Source organism: Scyliorhinus torazame, chromosome 16 (assembly GCF_047496885.1).
Source record: "Scyliorhinus torazame isolate Kashiwa2021f chromosome 16, sScyTor2.1, whole genome shotgun sequence".
In the NCBI taxonomy this organism is placed as follows: Eukaryota; Metazoa; Chordata; class Chondrichthyes; order Carcharhiniformes; family Scyliorhinidae; genus Scyliorhinus; species Scyliorhinus torazame.
Window position 1 is genome coordinate 188,339,675 of NC_092722.1, and position 17,327 is coordinate 188,357,001.

Genomic DNA, 17,327 nt, shown 5'->3' on the forward strand with positions numbered 1-17,327 from the left:
GGGAAGTCTCCTCAGCCCAGCCATCTTCAGCTGCTTCATCAATGACCTTCCTTCCATCATAAAGTCAGAAGTGGGGATATTCTCGAATGACTGCACAATGTTCAGCACCATTTGCAACTCCTCAGATACTGAAACATTCCATTTCCAAGTGCAGCAAGACCTGGACAATTTCCAGGCTTGGGCTGAAAGTGGCAAATAACATTGACGACACCACAAAAGTGCGAGGCGGTGACCATCTCCAATAAGAGAGAATCTAACCACCACCCCATGACATTCAATGGCATTACCATTGCTGAATCCCCCACAATCAACATCCTGAGGTTTACTCTTGACCAGAAACAGAACCGTGGCTGCAATAGAAGGGCAGGGGTTAGGAATCCTGCGGTGACCACCCAAACTCTGCTCACCATCGACAAGGTCCAAGTCAGGAGTGTGATGGAATACTCTCTGATGCCTGGGTGAGTGCAGCTCCATCAACACTCAAGATGCTCAACACCATCCAGGACAAAGCAGCCCACTTGATTGGCACCCCTTCCATAAAAAACATTCACTCGCTCCACCACCGACGAACAGTGGCAGCTGTGTGTACCAACTACAAGATGCACTGCAAGAACTCACCAAGGTTCCTTAGGCAGTACCTTCTAAACCCACGACCATCCAGAAGGACAAGGACAGCAGACACATGGGGACACCATCACCTGGAAGTCCCCCTCCAATGCACTCAACATCCTGACGTGAAAATATAGCGCCTGTCCTTCACTGACGCAGTGTCAAAGTACTCCCTCCCTCCCTACAGTGTACCTACACCACATGCACAGCAGAGATTCAAGAGGCAGCTCGCGACCACCTTCTGTGGGGCAATTGTGGGCCAGCAATAAATGCTGGCAAAGCCAGCGACGCTCACATCGGGGAAAAAACGGAATTAAAAAATGCTCCACTGATCGCAGGAATCAGTCGTGGCCCCAGGGCATTGCATTTCCATTTCCTTGATGTTAACCGTCTTTCCCAGTGAAAACTGACTCACCCTGGAGATTAAGTTCTGACTTTGACCTCTGGTACGGAGGTCCAAACACGTGAATGAAAGACTCCTCTGGAGGTGTTTGAGTCGGCTCAATCTAGTGTCCATAAATCCACAACAGAAAGCTAGTGCTAACGTAACAGAGTTGGGGAAGTTTAAACAGAGAGACCACTAGATGTGAGAAATAGTAGTTAGCACTGCAGCCACACAACACCAGGGATCCGTGTTCAATTTGGACCTTGGGTGACTGTGTGGTGTTTGCACATCCTCGCCGTGTCTGCATGGGTTTCCGAGAACCATGCAATATAAACATAAAATTCCTACAGTGCAGACGGAGGACATTCAGCCCATCTAGTCTGCTGGACAAACCCCCTGAACGAGAACCCTACTTAGGTCCACTCCTTTGCTCTATCTACGGAACCTAACCTGTCCAACCCTGGACACTAATGGGCTACTTAACTTGGCCAATCCACCTAACCTGCACATCTTTGGACTGTGGGAGGAAACCAGAGCACCCGGAGAAAACCGGCGCAGACACAGGGAGACCTCCACATAGTTACCCAAGGCCGTAATTGAACCCGGGTCCCTGGCGCTGAGGCAGCAGTGCTAACCACTGTTCCACCGCCGAATCCTCTGGGTGCTCAGGTTTCCTCCCACAGTCCAAAGATGTGCAGATTAGGTAGATTAGCCTTGCTAAATTATCGCTTAGTGTCCAAAGGTTAGGTAGGGTTACCTTTAATCATAAAGAAAACCTTAAAAACTACTTTATAAGAATCAACAACAACAGTAATGTCTGTATAAAAGAGGAAAAGAAACTGTTAAATTTCCCCGGCTTGGGTCACTGTCTGTGTGGAGTCTGCACGTTCCCCCTTGTCTGCGGGGGATTCCTCTGGGTGCTCTGACTTCCACCGCACCGTCCCGAAAAATGTGCTGTTAGGTAATTTCGACATTCTGAATTCTCCCTCTGTGTACTTGAACAGGCGCCAGAATGTGGCGACTAGGGGCTTTTCACAGAAACTTCATTGCAGTGTTAATGTAAGCCTACTCGTGGCAATAAAGATTACTCAGCGGCTTAAACAATACTTCTACACACCTTTAAAACACTTGTTAAAATAGTTGCCTGTTCTCTTCAATGTTGTTCAAATGCCTGCCCTCAATGGGCATTCCCAAGCTGGCCCCGTCATAAGGGGGTGAGGCTGCACTCCTCCTACGCTGTGTTGGAGCGTGCGCAGGGAAAGGTTGGACGCATCATCCGAGCGCAGGTAAGCGCGCCGTATTCTCTAAAATCAGTGGCCTGTGGCTTCCCGCCACTAGCCATATACGTTCTTGATAGAGCTCTTTAAGGGTTATGAAGGAATTTGATAGGATTGACACAGAAAAGATGTTTCCACTTGCAGGGAAGACCAGAACTAGGGGGCCATAAATATAAGAGAGTCACTAACAGATCCAATAGGGATCTCAGAAGAAACTTCTCTACCCAGGGAGTGTTTTGAATGTGTCACTTGTTACCACATGGTGCATTAAAGGAAGGATGCATGAAGACATGAAGGAGAAAGGAATCTGCTGATAGGTTGAGATGAAGATGAGTGGTAGGTGACTGATGTGGAGCAAATGCGCTAGCATGGACCTGTTGGGCCGAACAGCCTGGTTCTGCACTGTATGTGTTTTGTAACTCTGAGTAAGACCCACCTGCTGGACTTGGTGCTGAATATTTCAACAGGATATGCGCATCCCTCACTTGAATCAACATATCATTTTTATCTACAATAACATATTGGGCAGCAGTCAACTAAATCAAAGTTCCTGGGCGCGATTCTCCACTCCCACGCTGGTTGGGAGAATCGCCTGGGCCGCCAAAATTTCCGGGGACGCCGGTCCGACGCCCTCCCGCGATTCTCCCAAGCGGCGGGAACGGCCCGGTCGAGTTTCGCGGGCCGTAGGCCGGAGAATCGCCGGAGACACCGAAAATGGCGATTCTCCGGCACCCCCGCTATTCTGAGGCCCGGATGGGCCGAGTGGCCAGGCCAAAACGGCGGGTTCCCCCCGGCGCCCTCCACACCTGGTCGCTGCAGTCGTGAGCGGTGCGTGAACGCTGGGGGGGGGGCAGCCTGCGGGGGGGGGCGAGGGGGAATCCTGCACCGGGCTTTACCTGAAATGTGGGGTGGCCCGCGATCGGTGCCCACCGATCGTCGGGCCGTCCTCTCTGAAGGAGGACCTCCTTCCTTCCGCGGCCCCGCAAGATCCGTCCCCCATCTTCTTGCGGGGCGGACTTAGAGAGGACGGCAACCACGCATGCGCGTCATCTATGCGGCGCCGCTTTTACGCGGGCGACAAGGCCTGGCGCGTGTAGATGACGCGGCCCCGATCCTGGCCCATTGTCAGGGCCTGAATCGGTCGGGACCGGGGCCGTTCCGTGCCGTCGTGAACCTCGACGGCGTTCACAACGGCGCGGCCACTTCGGCGTGGGAGTGGAGAATCCCGCCCCCTATTCTTGGTTCCTAGGAGACAGGGAGTGTCAGAGCAAGAGTTGCTACTCAATGGTAACTTGAAACTAAATTAAATAAATTGACAGAAGAAAGGTTGCAGCCATCAGAGTTTGTATCAGAGCAGTGGTGTGTTGAAGGGGTTGTGGGTTAATGATATTTTGGTTCTGACTGTGCCTGCCTGGGTCTCTCTGTGGGAGAACCTACTTCTTAACAAGAGCTCCTATCCCAGCTGTCACATCATTAAGCAGCAGAAGGCAGAGATGAAAGAACAGCCAGTGGTGGAAAACATTAACAAGCTTTTCAGAATGGAAACCGCCAAGGCAGTGAAATCAGTGCTCACTGTGATATTCAACTGTTCTGTGGTTAGCTCTGGCCGGGATTCGCCGATCTCACCCGCCCCGCCACCGCTGTCAACGAGAGCGGAGAATTTGGCGCTCAGCCAGAACTCCATTTACTGCATCGGGACCGGAGAATCCCTGCGCGAGCGGGGTGGGAGAATCCGGCCTCGTTATGAGTCCGTTTGCAATTGATGCTCACTGTGCTTGATTAGTTAAGCCTGGGTGTGGGCTGAGAGCAAAGTAAACAAAGCTGCAGGCAGAAAGAGCTGGAAGCATGGAGCAGACATTTTAAAGCACTGAACAGAAGGTGCAGGGTGCTAGATTTTTGTTCGGCAGGTACGTTAGTTATAAAATCAAAATGAGTAAATGGAGTTAAGATACAGATCAGTCATGGTCTAATTGAAGGGAGGAAAGGTACAATGGGCTGATTGTGCATAGAAACTAGTGTCATCTCTGCGTTGATCCGGGATATGTACAATTTTTAACACTCGTTTGTGCAGGGTTTGGGATCTTGAATAACGCTTTGACTCCATGAATTGGAGGTGAGTGTTTTAAAATGTGAAATAATAAATTTATTCATTGGAACTCTCCCTCCTCTGCGAGGTTCTCTCTACCCGATGTGTAGCTGAGCGCTATGGAGTAGGATCAATCCCAGGTTCAGGAAGAATCATGATCCCTACTCCTCTGCATTGCTACGATCCTACTGGACAGTATACCAGAGTTACATATCCAACAGTGACATCCCTATATCCGTTAAAGGCTGATGTTAGGAAGCATTTCTTCACGCATAGGGTCAGAGGAATCCGGAACTCTCTTTTCCAAGTGATTGTATGGCCGGAGTAAATTGAAAATGGGAAAGGTGGAGGTTGCTAGATTTTTGTTCGGCACGTTAGTTATAAAATCAAAGTGAGTAGATGGAGTTAAGATACAGATCAGTCATGGTCTAATTGGATGGCTGAAAGGGGAAAGGTACAAGGGGTTGATTGTCCTCCTCCTGTTCTGTTTCCGGACTAGGCAGGGAACGGCCAGCCGTTCACACGCTGAACCTTCTGTATTGTGTTGACAGGTATTCAGGCAGTGGTGCAGCGGGCAGCCGTTCGCTGACGTCCTGAGCACGCCATGCCATAGGCCAGGCTCGATTTACTTTGAATTGCACCCCCCTCCCCCCAACACTCCCCAAAATGACTGATCCCTTTCCAGTGAAGGCCCTTCAGTTATAATAGAGCTCTTGTCCTCCAGGTCTCGCATAAATAGCTCAGTGTTGGCGGCTTTGGCTGAAGGTTGGGTGTTGCGTTCATGCGCGATGTGACCTTTATGCAGGTTTGCAGGTGCACATAACACCTGAGAGCAGAGCTGAGGTGACCTATGATGCAGAGCAGACGGTGCAAGATATGGCTGAGTCTCTCTCTGTGCATCTAATAGTCACAGACAAGCCTTTATATCAACAAAAAGCCTGGTGCGCACTTGCCAATTTTATGGATTCCGTCCCTTCCTTCTCTCTTTGTTTCCTGTTTCTTCCCCTGCGAGGCACTTCGGCAAATGTCAATGACTGAGCCTCAGAGAGTTTCTTCCCATGAACGAACAGAACAGTGTGGCTAAAACAAGAGTCCCTGTGGCCAGGGGTTTCTATTGTACTGCACTCCTCTGACCCCCTTACTGTACAGTAAGAAGTCTTACAACACCAGGTTAAAGTCCAACAGGTTTGTTTCGAATCGCTAGCTTTCGGAGCGCTGCTCCTTCCTGAGGTTTCAGCTGAGGAAGGAGCAGTGCTCCGAAAGCTAGTGATTTGAATCAAACCTGTCGGACTTTAACCTGGTGTTGCAAGACTTCTTACTATGCTCACCCCAGTCCAACGCCGGCATCTCCACATCATCCCTTACTGTAGGCAAACATCCCGAGGCCATTCACAGAAACAATCTGACAAAACAAATTTGAAACCAAGCCAATGGAGATACTAGACGGGGTGGCAAGAAGCTTTGTCAAAGGGGTAGGCTGTAAGGAAGTTGAGGGAGGTCATTTCCGGGCCCAGGCAGCTTCAATTAGACATTGAGCTCCTGTCTGCCTGGTCTATTGCAAACATCTCAGTGTTGGCTGATTTGGAGCCAAGGGCGTAGACGATGGGCCAGAGATCATACTTGGAGGAATGTGGAATTCTCAGAGGTGTAGCGCTCGTCATGATATTCAGGTAAACATCATAGCACAAACATACATACATACTGATGGACAGATCAACGGACCAATCAACACACACACAACACCACAGCCAATCACAGGCAAGAGCATACACAGTACAAAACAGGGAACACGACACTTCCTGGCGATTCCAGCAGGAGACAGCTCAGGGCACAGAGCTCATAGCAAGCCACTCAGACATCCACCATGTGCTGAGTGCCACCACAAGATAGTATTAGGAATAGGTCCACAGATTCTAGGGTTATGATCGAACCTCAGTAACCAGTTTACCACTGTAAATAAATGTTAGTAATAAAACTGAGTTGTACCATTCGCAACCGTGTTGGTTCGTCTGTGTAGCAGAGTACCCAACACATCAGCGCTGAAGGACGTTACAGAGATAAGGAGGCACAAAGCAATGGATGGATTTGAAAACGAGGATGAGAATCTAAATTGGAGGCAATGATGAACAGAGGTCACTACAGACCAGTGGACGCAGGGGTGATGGACGAGCAAATGGGGATTCATAAATTCACAGGCAGGGGAATCGCGCAAGAGGGGAGACCAGCAAGGATAACATTAGAATAGCATTCGAGGTAACAATTAGCTGGCTGAGAGTTCAGCAGCAGATGGCGTCACGGGCAGCGCGGTGGTTAGCACAACTGCAATACAACGCGGGGACCCGGGGTCAACTCCGGACTTGGGTGACTGCTTGTGTGGAGTTTGCAGGTTCTCCCCGTGTCTGCGTGGGTTTCCTCCGGGTGCTCCGGTTTCCTCCCGCAGTCCAAAGACGTGCAGGTGAGGTGGATTGGCCGTGATAAATTGCCCTTAGTGACAAAAAAGTTGGGAGGGGTTATTGGTTACGGGGATAGGGTGGAAGTGAGGGTTTAAGTGGGCCGGTGCAGACTCGATGGGCCGAATGGCCTCCTTCTGCACTGTATGTTCTATGTTAGGAATTCCGTGACCTGGGGCAGGGGCAGTGTTGTCAACGTTATGGAAGTGAGCAGCCCAAGTGGTGGTTCAGATTTGTGGTTGGAAGTTCATCTCCGAGTCAAACACAAGGCACCAACGTCAGGCAAGGTGGAGGCCTTTTGAAACAGCGTTGGGCATTTTTAAGTTCTTTTGATACAGAAATTCTTCCATATTACTTGTGATCACGGATTAATTTCAGTATTGAAAATGCAACTTGAACCAATGGATCAGTCGCTTCTGAGCGTAGCTCTGGAACAAAAGTGTGCGGGAGAGAGTCCGGAAGTTCACCCTAGGGGCGGGAGCGACACGCTTTGAGAAACACCTACACAGGTTGAGAGTCTTCTGCTTCCTAAAAGGCAATAGCCCAAATTTTGCAGTGAGAATAATAGTGAGGCTGTCAGCACTCCCCATCCCCATGAAGTAAATCACCGACAGCAAAACCACATGTGCAGTTAAACACGGTGTGGTAATATAATCAGGGCCTACCTTTAAGGCCGATTAAATTGGATATCCTAAATGAAAGAAGTGGGCACTTTAAATTAAAATCACAGTCCGCTCCAACAAGAAGCCTGAAGAATCCGAATATCCAAATCAACAGACCTCAGACGGGCTAATTATCGCCCCTACTTGAGAAGCATTGGCCTATTGTCCACAGTTCCTGATAACCCATCGAGCAATCATCGTTCCTCCTGGGGCGGGCTCAGGTGCCCTGTCAAGAGGTCATCAACCAGACCATTGGGTGCTGAGACCCCGCCTCCTGAGACTCTATTGGCCGAGAGGCGACCGAGAGCAGACCAGACCAGGAAGGAAGCAAGCAAGGAAGAAACAGCCAGCGAGAAGCACCTTCACAAGGAGGAACTCAGGGATCGGACCTACAGCATACCAAAGGGGCTGGTTTAGCACAGTGGGATAAATAGCTGGCTTTTCAAGCAGACTAAGGCAGGCCCGCAGAGCGGGTTCAATTCCCGGACCGGCCTCCCTGAACAGGCGCCGGAATGTGGCAACTAGGAGCTTTTCACAGCAACTTCATTTGAAGCCTACTTGTGACAATAAGTGATTTTCATTTTCATTTCATTTCAAGCCAGCTTTACGGGTAATATAGTCGAATCCTGGGTTTTCTTGTACATATAATGGGTAATTTACGGGTCAACTATATTTAATAAAGTGTGTTGCACTATATCTCTGGTAAGCACTGTTGCTTCACAGTTCCAGGGCCCCAAGTTCGATTCCCGGCTTGGGTCACTGTCTGTGTGGAGTCTACACGTTCTCCCCGTGCCTGTGTGGGTTTCCTCCGGGTGCTCCGGTTTCCTCCCACAAGTCCCGAAAGACGTGCTGTTCGGTAATTTAGACATTCTGAATTCTCCCTCTGTGTGCCCGAATAGGCGCCGGATTGTGGCGACGAGGGGCTTTTCACAGTAACTTCATTGCAGTGTTAATGTAAGCCTACTTGTGACAATAATAAAGATTATTATTATTAGATCTGTGTCCGTACTTTTTTCTCCTTATAAATAGAGACACCTGAGTAAACTTTGATTAAGGAGCTGGTTGAAGTGGCTGAATTGGACAGATGCAACAATGGGGATTGGAGGCTTCTGCCTGAGTTCCCTTACCCCCCACACAAGCTGCACCACACCGGGACCTCAATGAGAGATGCAGCATTAAAACACACGTACGAGTGTGAATCACACACAAAACGCCCACCAGGCAGAATTAGAGCCAGTGAATTGGGGTGAAAGTGAATTTTAAATCTTAATGTTGCCACCCACCAGTCTGGCCCTGAAAGTTTAATCGCAAGCCTCATTCCTTCTGAATGCAATTGCTATCGGCGGATTTACTTGAAAAAAAATTGTTGACTTTCATCTTTCTCCCTCTCTCTCTTGTAATCCTGTTGTTCTTTCACTCTCATTTCCCCCTAATTCTGCTCCCATGGCTAATGGTCTTATGAAGCCCCAGCAGAGGGTGCAGTTTCAAAATAGTTCTCTTATCGATTTTTAGAGGGATCTGTGAGGGGAAAGAATGGTAAGCATCGACCCTCAGAAGGGGATTTTGCAAGAAGAATTTTAGATAGTTAATGGGATTGAAATGGCAGACCGGGAGCAATGATTTCTCCAAGACCAGGGGATACAAACAGAGACTGCAAATAGCAAAGAAAAACTCTGTTGAAGGAGTCGCGGGTTTGACAAAGAAACTTGCAACATTGGACTGCGGTGAAAAGAATCTTACCCTGCTGCTCTGAGATTTGTTAAGCCTTCCATTTAATCAGGTGCCTGCCTGGCTTTGTCAAAAACAGCACGGGGTAATGTCCCTGGATAGTAATCCAGAGGCCCAGGCTAACGCTAACATCACAAGTTCAAATCTCATCCCGGCAGCTGGGGAATTGAAATTCAATTAATAAATCTGGAATCGAAAGCTGGTCTCAGTGACAGCGACCATGAAACCATCACTGATTATCAGAAAACCCACTGGATTCAAGAATGCTCCTTAGGGAAGGAAATCTGCCACCCTTACCCGGTATGGCCTACCTGTGAGCTCAGACTCACGGCGTCGTGGTTGAGGCATAACCTTCCCCCTGAAATGACTGAGCAAGCCACTTAGGTCAAGAGCAATTAGGGATACCCTTGGCGGCACAGTGGTTAGCACTGCTACCTCACAGCTCCAGGGACCCGGGTTCGATTCCGGCCTGGGGTGGCTTTCTGCATCGAGTCTGCACCGGCTCTTGGAAAGAGCACCCTACCCAAGCCCACACCTCCACCCTATCCCCATAACCCAGTAACCCCACCCAACACTGAGGGCAATTTTGGACACTAAGGGCAATTTAGCATGACCAATCCACCTGACCCGCACATCTTTGGACTGTGGGAGGAAACCGGAGCACCCGGAGAAAACCCACGCACACACGGGGAGAACGTGCAGACTCCGCACAGTGACCCAAGCCGGGAATCGAACCTGGGACCTTGGAGCTGTGAAGCAATTGTGCTAATCACTATGCTACCGTGTGTGCGTGGGTTTCCTCCGGGTGCTCCGGTTTCCTCCCACAGTCCAAAGATGTGCTGGTTAGGCGGATTGGCCTTGATCAATGCGCTGGGCTACGAGGACGGGGTGGGGGAGTGGGCCCAGGGTACGGTGCTCTTTCAGAGAGTCGGTACAGACTCGGTGAGCCAAATGGCCTCCTTTGCACTGTAGGGATTCGATGGATGGGCAACAAGTATGGGACAGCGATGCCCACAGCCCAAAGAATAGGCTTGAGGGCTAAGTGTCCCACTTGGGTTCCTCTGTTCCTACATGCACATCTTGAGCTTGGCTCAAGTCAAATCCAGAATGAAAGAATTTCTTTGTCAGTTATATGGGTGATGAGAATTGGATCTTGTTTTGATTCCCAGTGAGAAGGAGATTGAAGTCAATGGGAAGAATATAGAGTGGTTCGTACCACATAACATGAAGAGGAATGAAGAATGTTTGTTAGTCTGAGCTCAGCATTCCTCAGGGGCCGGCAGGCTGAATTCCCATGCCACTCCAGATCCTGCCTGAAGGGTCTTCCTTGCAACTTCAGCCCCCCCCCCCCACCCCCTCCACCCCCCCACCCCCCCCTCGGGATTTATACTTACTGAGGGCTGGGCTAGAGGATTGCGGAGGAGCACTGTTCTGGGAGAAGGGGACGGAGGTGGCGAGGGAGGAGGAGGGGCAAGGGAGCGAGGGAAGGAGAAAGAGGGAGACACAGACAGCAGCGAGAGGCGGAAGAGCATAGGGGCAAGGGAGAGGAAGAGAGCAATCCCACGAGCTAGAAAAGGTTGGTGACGGGGCAGAAGACATGGCCGATGTTGTTTGCTTTAAGCAGGTCTGAAGGGACCGAGTGAAAGGTTCGCTTCCCGATACAGAGGGGACAGGGGCAAAAGGCCTGGGAGATGCTGTTACAGAGACACTGATCAATAAAGAATGGGTCAGCGAGAGAATATCACAAACATCACATGCTCAAAATGCAATATCATCAGCTGCGTCAGACAGAGAGCATTACTAACCCGCAGAATTTATTCATTGTATTTTACAGCACAGGACCACAGCACATGCTGATTACATGATACAAATAGAGAAACATGCAGCTTTAACTGTGACCGACAAACACAGAGATTATATTAGTCATCTTAATATTACAGACAATCTTGACAGTAAGTTATTGGGCAATATGCACATTCATTCTGCACAATTTTAACAGAGATGTTAAGTTCAGCGTCTTTCAAATTCGAGGGGTCTGGGCCGGTTAAATAGGGAAAAACCGATCCCCCTCGGGAACGAGAGGGCATAGATTTAAAGCAATTGGTAAAAGAAATGAACGTGTTATGAGTAAAAGTTTTTTCACGCAGTGAGTGGATATGTTCAGAAAGCACTGGCAGTGTGGTAGAGGCAGGTTCAATTAAAGTCCTCAAAATGGAACTAGGCTGCTATTTGAAAAGTGAGAACATGCATGGTCATGGGGAGAAGGTGGGAGAATGGCACTCTGGTGAGTTGCTCCTTCGGAGAGCCAGTACAAAGACGGTGGGCCGAATGGCCTCCTTCAGAGCTGTAACAGTTCTGTGATACATTAAAGTGTCAGTGTGCTAACAGTGTCCATGCTAATTCACAGCATTGTGTGACGGACAGAGCACTTAAACCCAGGTTTAAGATTTGCAAGGAGCATTTTGCACTTTTGAGTTAATACAACTTCTAATCTGACATAAGAGGACTTTTCACATCCATCAGCCTGAACCATTTTTCAAATACATTCTCAGGGTGTTGGCATTACAAGATCCATTCCTAATTGCCATCAAGATGATCTGCCTTCTTGAACCGCTGCAATCCATGTGACGTATGTCCACCCACAGTGCTGTCAGGGAGGGAGTCCCAGGATTTTGACCCAGCGACAATGAAGGAACAGCGATACATTCCCAAGTCAGGATGGTGAGTGACTTGGATGGGAACCCAATGTTCCCAGGTATCTGCTGCGCTCGTCTTTCTAGATAGTAGTGGTCGTGGATTTGAAAGGTGCTGTCGAAGGAGCCTTGGTGAGTTGCTGCAGTGCATCTTGTAGATGGTACACACGGCTGCCACTGTGCGTCAGTGGTGGAGGGAGTGAATGTTTAAAATGGTGGATGGGGTTCCAATCAAGCGGGGCTGCTTTGTCCTGGATGGTTTTGAGCTTCTCCAGTGCTGTTGGAGCTTCACTCATCCAGGCAAGTGGAGCGTATTCCATCACACCCCTGGTTTGTGCCTTGTAGATGGTGGACAGGCTTTGGAGGTTACAAGTTGACTTGTGTAATCAGCACAGTATTTATATCGACAGTCTGGTTAAATTTCTGGTACAGGGTGTCACCCCGGGGATGTATATGGAGGGGATACAACATTGGCAACGCTGTTGAATATCAAAACTCTTTTGGCACGTGTCAACAAAGAACAGCCCATTCAAATACTACGGCTTTGTGCCAACAGGGCCGGCATTCAGCATCTCACTCACTCTTGACTCATGCCAGAAAAACTGAGTGCTGGCCAGCTCTTCAACCACAGAAGTTGGCATCAAAGTTGAGGTTGATCTTACCCTCACCTGGTAACAAAGCCATAGATGAGGGACTGACCATTGGGGAGCTACTAATCAGTCCGAATAGCCTTCACACTGAACAACACACTTAGCAAACAAAACTATCGGAGCTGAAGTTAAGATATGATTGATATTTGATAATGTCATAGCTTTCCGGGACACACCAGGTATATTAAATGGAAGACATTCTGACCAACCTTGCTCTTCACTATCCATAGAGAAATACTCCCGATGAAGGCCACTGATTGCTGCCACTTAAGAGAGACTCTTAACTCTCTCTTAGCCTATAATAACTGACCAATCATATGTAAATAAGGCAGCGACTAAGCCACAACAGCTTTACACTTATATAGGGCCTTTAAGATGGAAAAACATGGCAGGGTGCTTCACGGGAACGGTGGGCAAAGGGATATCGAACCAGATAGAGATATTAAGACAAATATTTGGTCCAAGAGGTAGGTTTTAAGAACCATTTGAGGAAAAGAGAGCTGTCGGGAGGCAGAGCGGTTTAGGGAGGGAATCCAGAATACAAGGTTGAAGGCACTGCCGTCAGTGGTGGAGTGATGGAAATCTGGAATCACCAAAGTGGCACAGATCCAGTGGTGGTGGGGGGGTGGGGGGGGGGGGGGGTGGGGGGGGGGGTGGAGGGGGGGAGAAGTGAGGTTACGGAAGGATGGGACCCCTCATCTTGAAATGAAATGAAAATCGCTTATTGTCACAAGTAGGCTTCAATGAAGATACTGTGAAAAGCCCCTAGTCGCCACATTCCGGCGCCTGTTCGGGGAGGCTGGTACGGGAATTGAACCGTGCTGCTGGCCTGCCTTGGTCTGCTTTAAAAAAGCCAGCTATTTAGCCCAGTGTGCTAAACCAGCCCCTCTTCAAATAGCTGAGGTTGGTCAAACGGCTTTGGAGGACCACAGATTTTCACTCCAGGCCAGGCTAGCAACTCCGTTCATAGGCTTTCGGACAGGAGTTTTTAATCTTTAATTTAAGAGAGGAATTCCAATCGCAGGTTGATTCAGGGTCACCCAGTTTGTTGCTGAGGGTGGGCTACACTGCCAGCAGTACCACCTGCTGGATGAGGCGTTAAGCCAAGACACCATCTGCCTCCTGGGTTGCCCTTTGGAAGTGGCATCCTGGGCCAATCTTCCACTCTCAACAACCATTACAAATGTGAAGATGCAAAATACTTTGTTGGTTGTAAAGAATCCAGAGGCTGTAAGGCGCGATATAAATGCAGCTCTTGGTTTAGCATGCTGATAATTTTGTATGGATTATTTTCATCAGTCACTCACTTCTATCCTTTATGACCTCTGTTCCACCAAGAGATCCTTCTCTTGATGTCTGGGCAACATTGTTAAAACACAATCACCGGAAAACCATACATAGCCAATGTGGACTAAACATGGATCATGACCACACTTCGCCAGCTTCTTACACCAACTCTTCCCCCTCAGAAGGCCAACAGTCTCGACTGGGCTTTGATGTTTCAATTTAAGACAATCCGCAGCATGGTCAGGTTAGTTAATTCTTTCTCCCCGCCTCCCATGGCACAGTGGTTAGCACTACTGCTTCACGGTGCCAGGGTCCCGGGTTCAATTCCGTCCTTGGGTGACTGTGCGGAGTCTGCACGTTCTCCCCGTCTCTGCGTGGGTTTCCTCCGGGTGCTCCGGTTTCCTCCCACAGTCCCAAGATGTGCAGGTTAGGTGGATTGGCCGCGCTAAATTGGCCTTAGTGTCCAAGGACATTGGGTGGGGTTACGGGGATAGGGCGGGAGGAGTGGGCCGAGGCGGGGTGCTTTTCCAGAGGGTCGGTGCAGACTCGATGGGCCGAATGGCCTCCTACTGCACTGTAGGGATTCTATGTTCATGTAGTACCCAGGAGACTAGTCCCAGAGGCTCTCAGGCAATGCTGCTGTGTTGTCCCAGGAATTCCATTGACGGAGAGAAGCTGCGATTGTTGCAACATCCTGGGTGGCATCATTGGGCTGTTCAACTGCTGATTGGAGGGGGGGGGTGGTTTGGGAGGGGCGGGGGGTGTCAGAAATGGAGGAAAACTGCTGTGGAGCACATTGAGATCAGCAGTCAGGGAGATCCAGTTATTGTTCCTTAATGTTATTGACATTGCAAACATTCTGAATACGCAGTAACCTCCAGCATTGTGTTCAGGGTCAAACAAAAGTCTCTTCTTCAACAGGACACTGTGGATGATCTTGGCTCACTTGCCTGGTGCCCTCTTCTCTTCTGGCAAAAACCCTCGGCAGACGGCGGGAGGCAGGGCTCATATGATACAGAAATGGTGTCAAATGTAATAAACTCGTTATTGCACGAGAATTGTTTTTGTTATTGTTTTGGGAAGAGGGAACCGAGCTCGGGTCTAGTGAAGGCCGTCCCGCCGTCCAACGTCAACCCCTGCTGCAGCTGCTGGTGCTGCTCCCACTGCTGCTGCTGCCGCTGCCGCTGCTGCACCGGTCTTCGTAGATCGCAATCTCAATCTGGAGACAAGTAGGGTGAAGGAAAGCGGGACCACAATGGAGGGTCGAGGACAGCTCGAGGCAGCTGCCAATGGCCACGTGGAAGCCTTGGCTTTTGATGCGCAATCAATTACACTCAAGACGAAGTGATTTCATAACTGAAGGCTTTAATCTACTAGAACCTTTTCCCCAGCAGCTTCGGTACAGAAAGTGAAGGCTGCTGGGACGGCACCATCTCTTATACTCCGCCTTCAGGGCGGAGCTATGTAATACAGCCAATAGTAGACTCCTGGGTCTAACCAATGGTCATCAGCCTCTCAGGTTCTGCAATACATGGTGCTAGCACAGCTTTATTAGTGATTATGGGGCAGCACAGTAGTACAAGTGGATAGCACTGTGGCTTCACAGCGCCAGGGTCCCAGGTTCGATTCCCGGCTTGGGTCGCTGGCTGTGCGGAGTCGGCACGTTCTCCCCGTGTGTGCGTGGGTTTCCTCCGGCTGCTCCGGTTTCCTCCCACAGTCCAAAGACGGGCAGGTCAGGTGGATTGGCCGCGCTAAATTGCCCTTAAGTGTCCAAAAAGGTTAGGAGGGGTTATTGGGTTACGGGGATAGGGTGGAAGTGAGGGTTTAAGTGGGTCGGTGCAGACTCGATGGGCCGAATGGCCTCCTTCTGCACTTAAGTTCTATGTTCTGTGAAGAGGAGCAGGTTACAAAAGCAAGGAAATCACGTTAAGCCTTTATTAGGCTCAGGAGTAAAGGGAACCGGATAAATATCTCTTCCATGGGCGGCACGGCTGCCTCACAGCGCCAGGGACCTGCGTTCAATTCCAGCCTCGGGTGACTGTGTGGAATTTGCATTTTCACCCCGTATCTGCGTGGGTTTCCTCCGGGTGCTCCGGTTTCCTCCCACAGTCCCAAAATGGTTTTTAAAGGTTCGCTCACGGGATGTGGGCGTCGCGGGCTGTGCCAGCATTTATTGCCCAACCCTAATTGCTCTTGCAGGGACAGTTAAGAGTCAACCACATTGCTGTGGGTCTGGAGTCACATGTAGGCCAGACCAGGTAAGGACGGCAGATTTCTTTCCCTAAAGGACATTAGTGAACCAGATGGGGTTTTTCCAACAATCAGCAATGGTTTCATGGTCAACATTTAATTCCAGATATTTTATTGAGTTTAAATTCCTGAGTGGGATTCGAACCCGGCTCCCCAGGTCATTATCCTGGGTCTCTGGATAACTAGTCCAGCGACAATGCCGCTATGCCACCGCCTCCACATGTGCTCAGTTCAAGGGCAATTAACGATCAGCCAGCAACACTCGCATCCCATGACGGTATACAATAAAACCTCAACAACTCTCTAATTCTCTGCCAACCACCGGACCCCACCCCACCCCAACACCCCCACAGTTATCACTTTGGGATCACATGAGCTTTGAGGCACTAAAATGGGGTCACATCGGACAATCAGTTTGGGAAGCACTGGGTTAGATGCAGTACAATGGACCACAAACAGCGGCATTGATCGGTTGAGCTGAACCTTAAACACAATCTATCGATCCACATTCCCGTCTGCTTTGGCCGCATCAGGAGTCGAATTTGCCCCACCCACCGATCAAACGCGAAATAAATCTCTGAAAGGATACGACTCGCAGCCCCCGTTCGATGGGATCTGTGACCAACAATCCTCGGGGGGCATAGATTTTCTCATTCTGTTCTTGAATGTATTTAGAAATCTTCTTCAGAACCTAGGGGAAAGAAAACACATAACAAAGAAGCAAGTGCACAGTAGCTCCGGCTGCACTAGTGCAGTGGTCACTGAACCCGTCAGGAGGTAACAGGGGTCCACAGTGGCAATTAAAAGTACAGTCAACCCACAGGCCTGTACGTAGGACACAACCTCAGGCAATGCAAGAAAACATTCTTTGTATAATATATGTGGTGATCCGGGACGCGCTGCCTGGCAACAGTCTCAATAACAGCTTCCAAATTCGAATTGGATAAATATTTGAAGAGCAAACATTTGCAGGGTTGTAGGGGAAGTGGAACTGATTGTTGGCTCTTCGAAAGAGCTGGCGGATGAACAACATTTTTTTTTTTTTGGAACGTGGGCAATGTGGGTCGGAGGGGAGAGGCTGCAATAGGCAGCTGGCACAGTTAGAAGGATGAAGTGGAAATGAACCAAGTGCTTTCTTCATCCATGACCACCTTCTGAGCACTGGACCCTTCACAGGTTTGTCCTTTCCCGTCAACCTGCAAAGCTTTCAAAACTCAAGCTCAAAGAGTTGGTTTTAAAAGGTTTGGTGC

General features: G+C 49.5%; 1 protein-coding gene across 2 annotated transcripts in view; it reads right to left on the reverse strand.

Annotated features, from left to right (window-relative positions):
- LOC140393313 (golgin subfamily A member 7B-like) overlaps nucleotides 1-17,327 on the reverse strand; it is a 53,317-nt gene that overhangs the window by 18,808 nt on the left and 17,182 nt on the right. Inside the window, exons 4-5 of one of the 2 annotated variants that reach the window (XM_072479633.1) lie at nucleotides 16,667-16,768; nucleotides 10,992-15,046 (exon numbers count right to left, since the gene is read on the reverse strand). In XM_072479633.1, the coding sequence (XP_072335734.1) occupies nucleotides 14,957-15,046; nucleotides 16,667-16,768 (192 nt within the window). In that variant the 3' untranslated portion in view covers nucleotides 10,992-14,956. Of the gene's footprint in view, nucleotides 1-10,991; nucleotides 15,047-16,666; nucleotides 16,769-17,327 lie in introns of those variants that run through there. The other variant, XM_072479634.1, reaches the window with a different exon arrangement.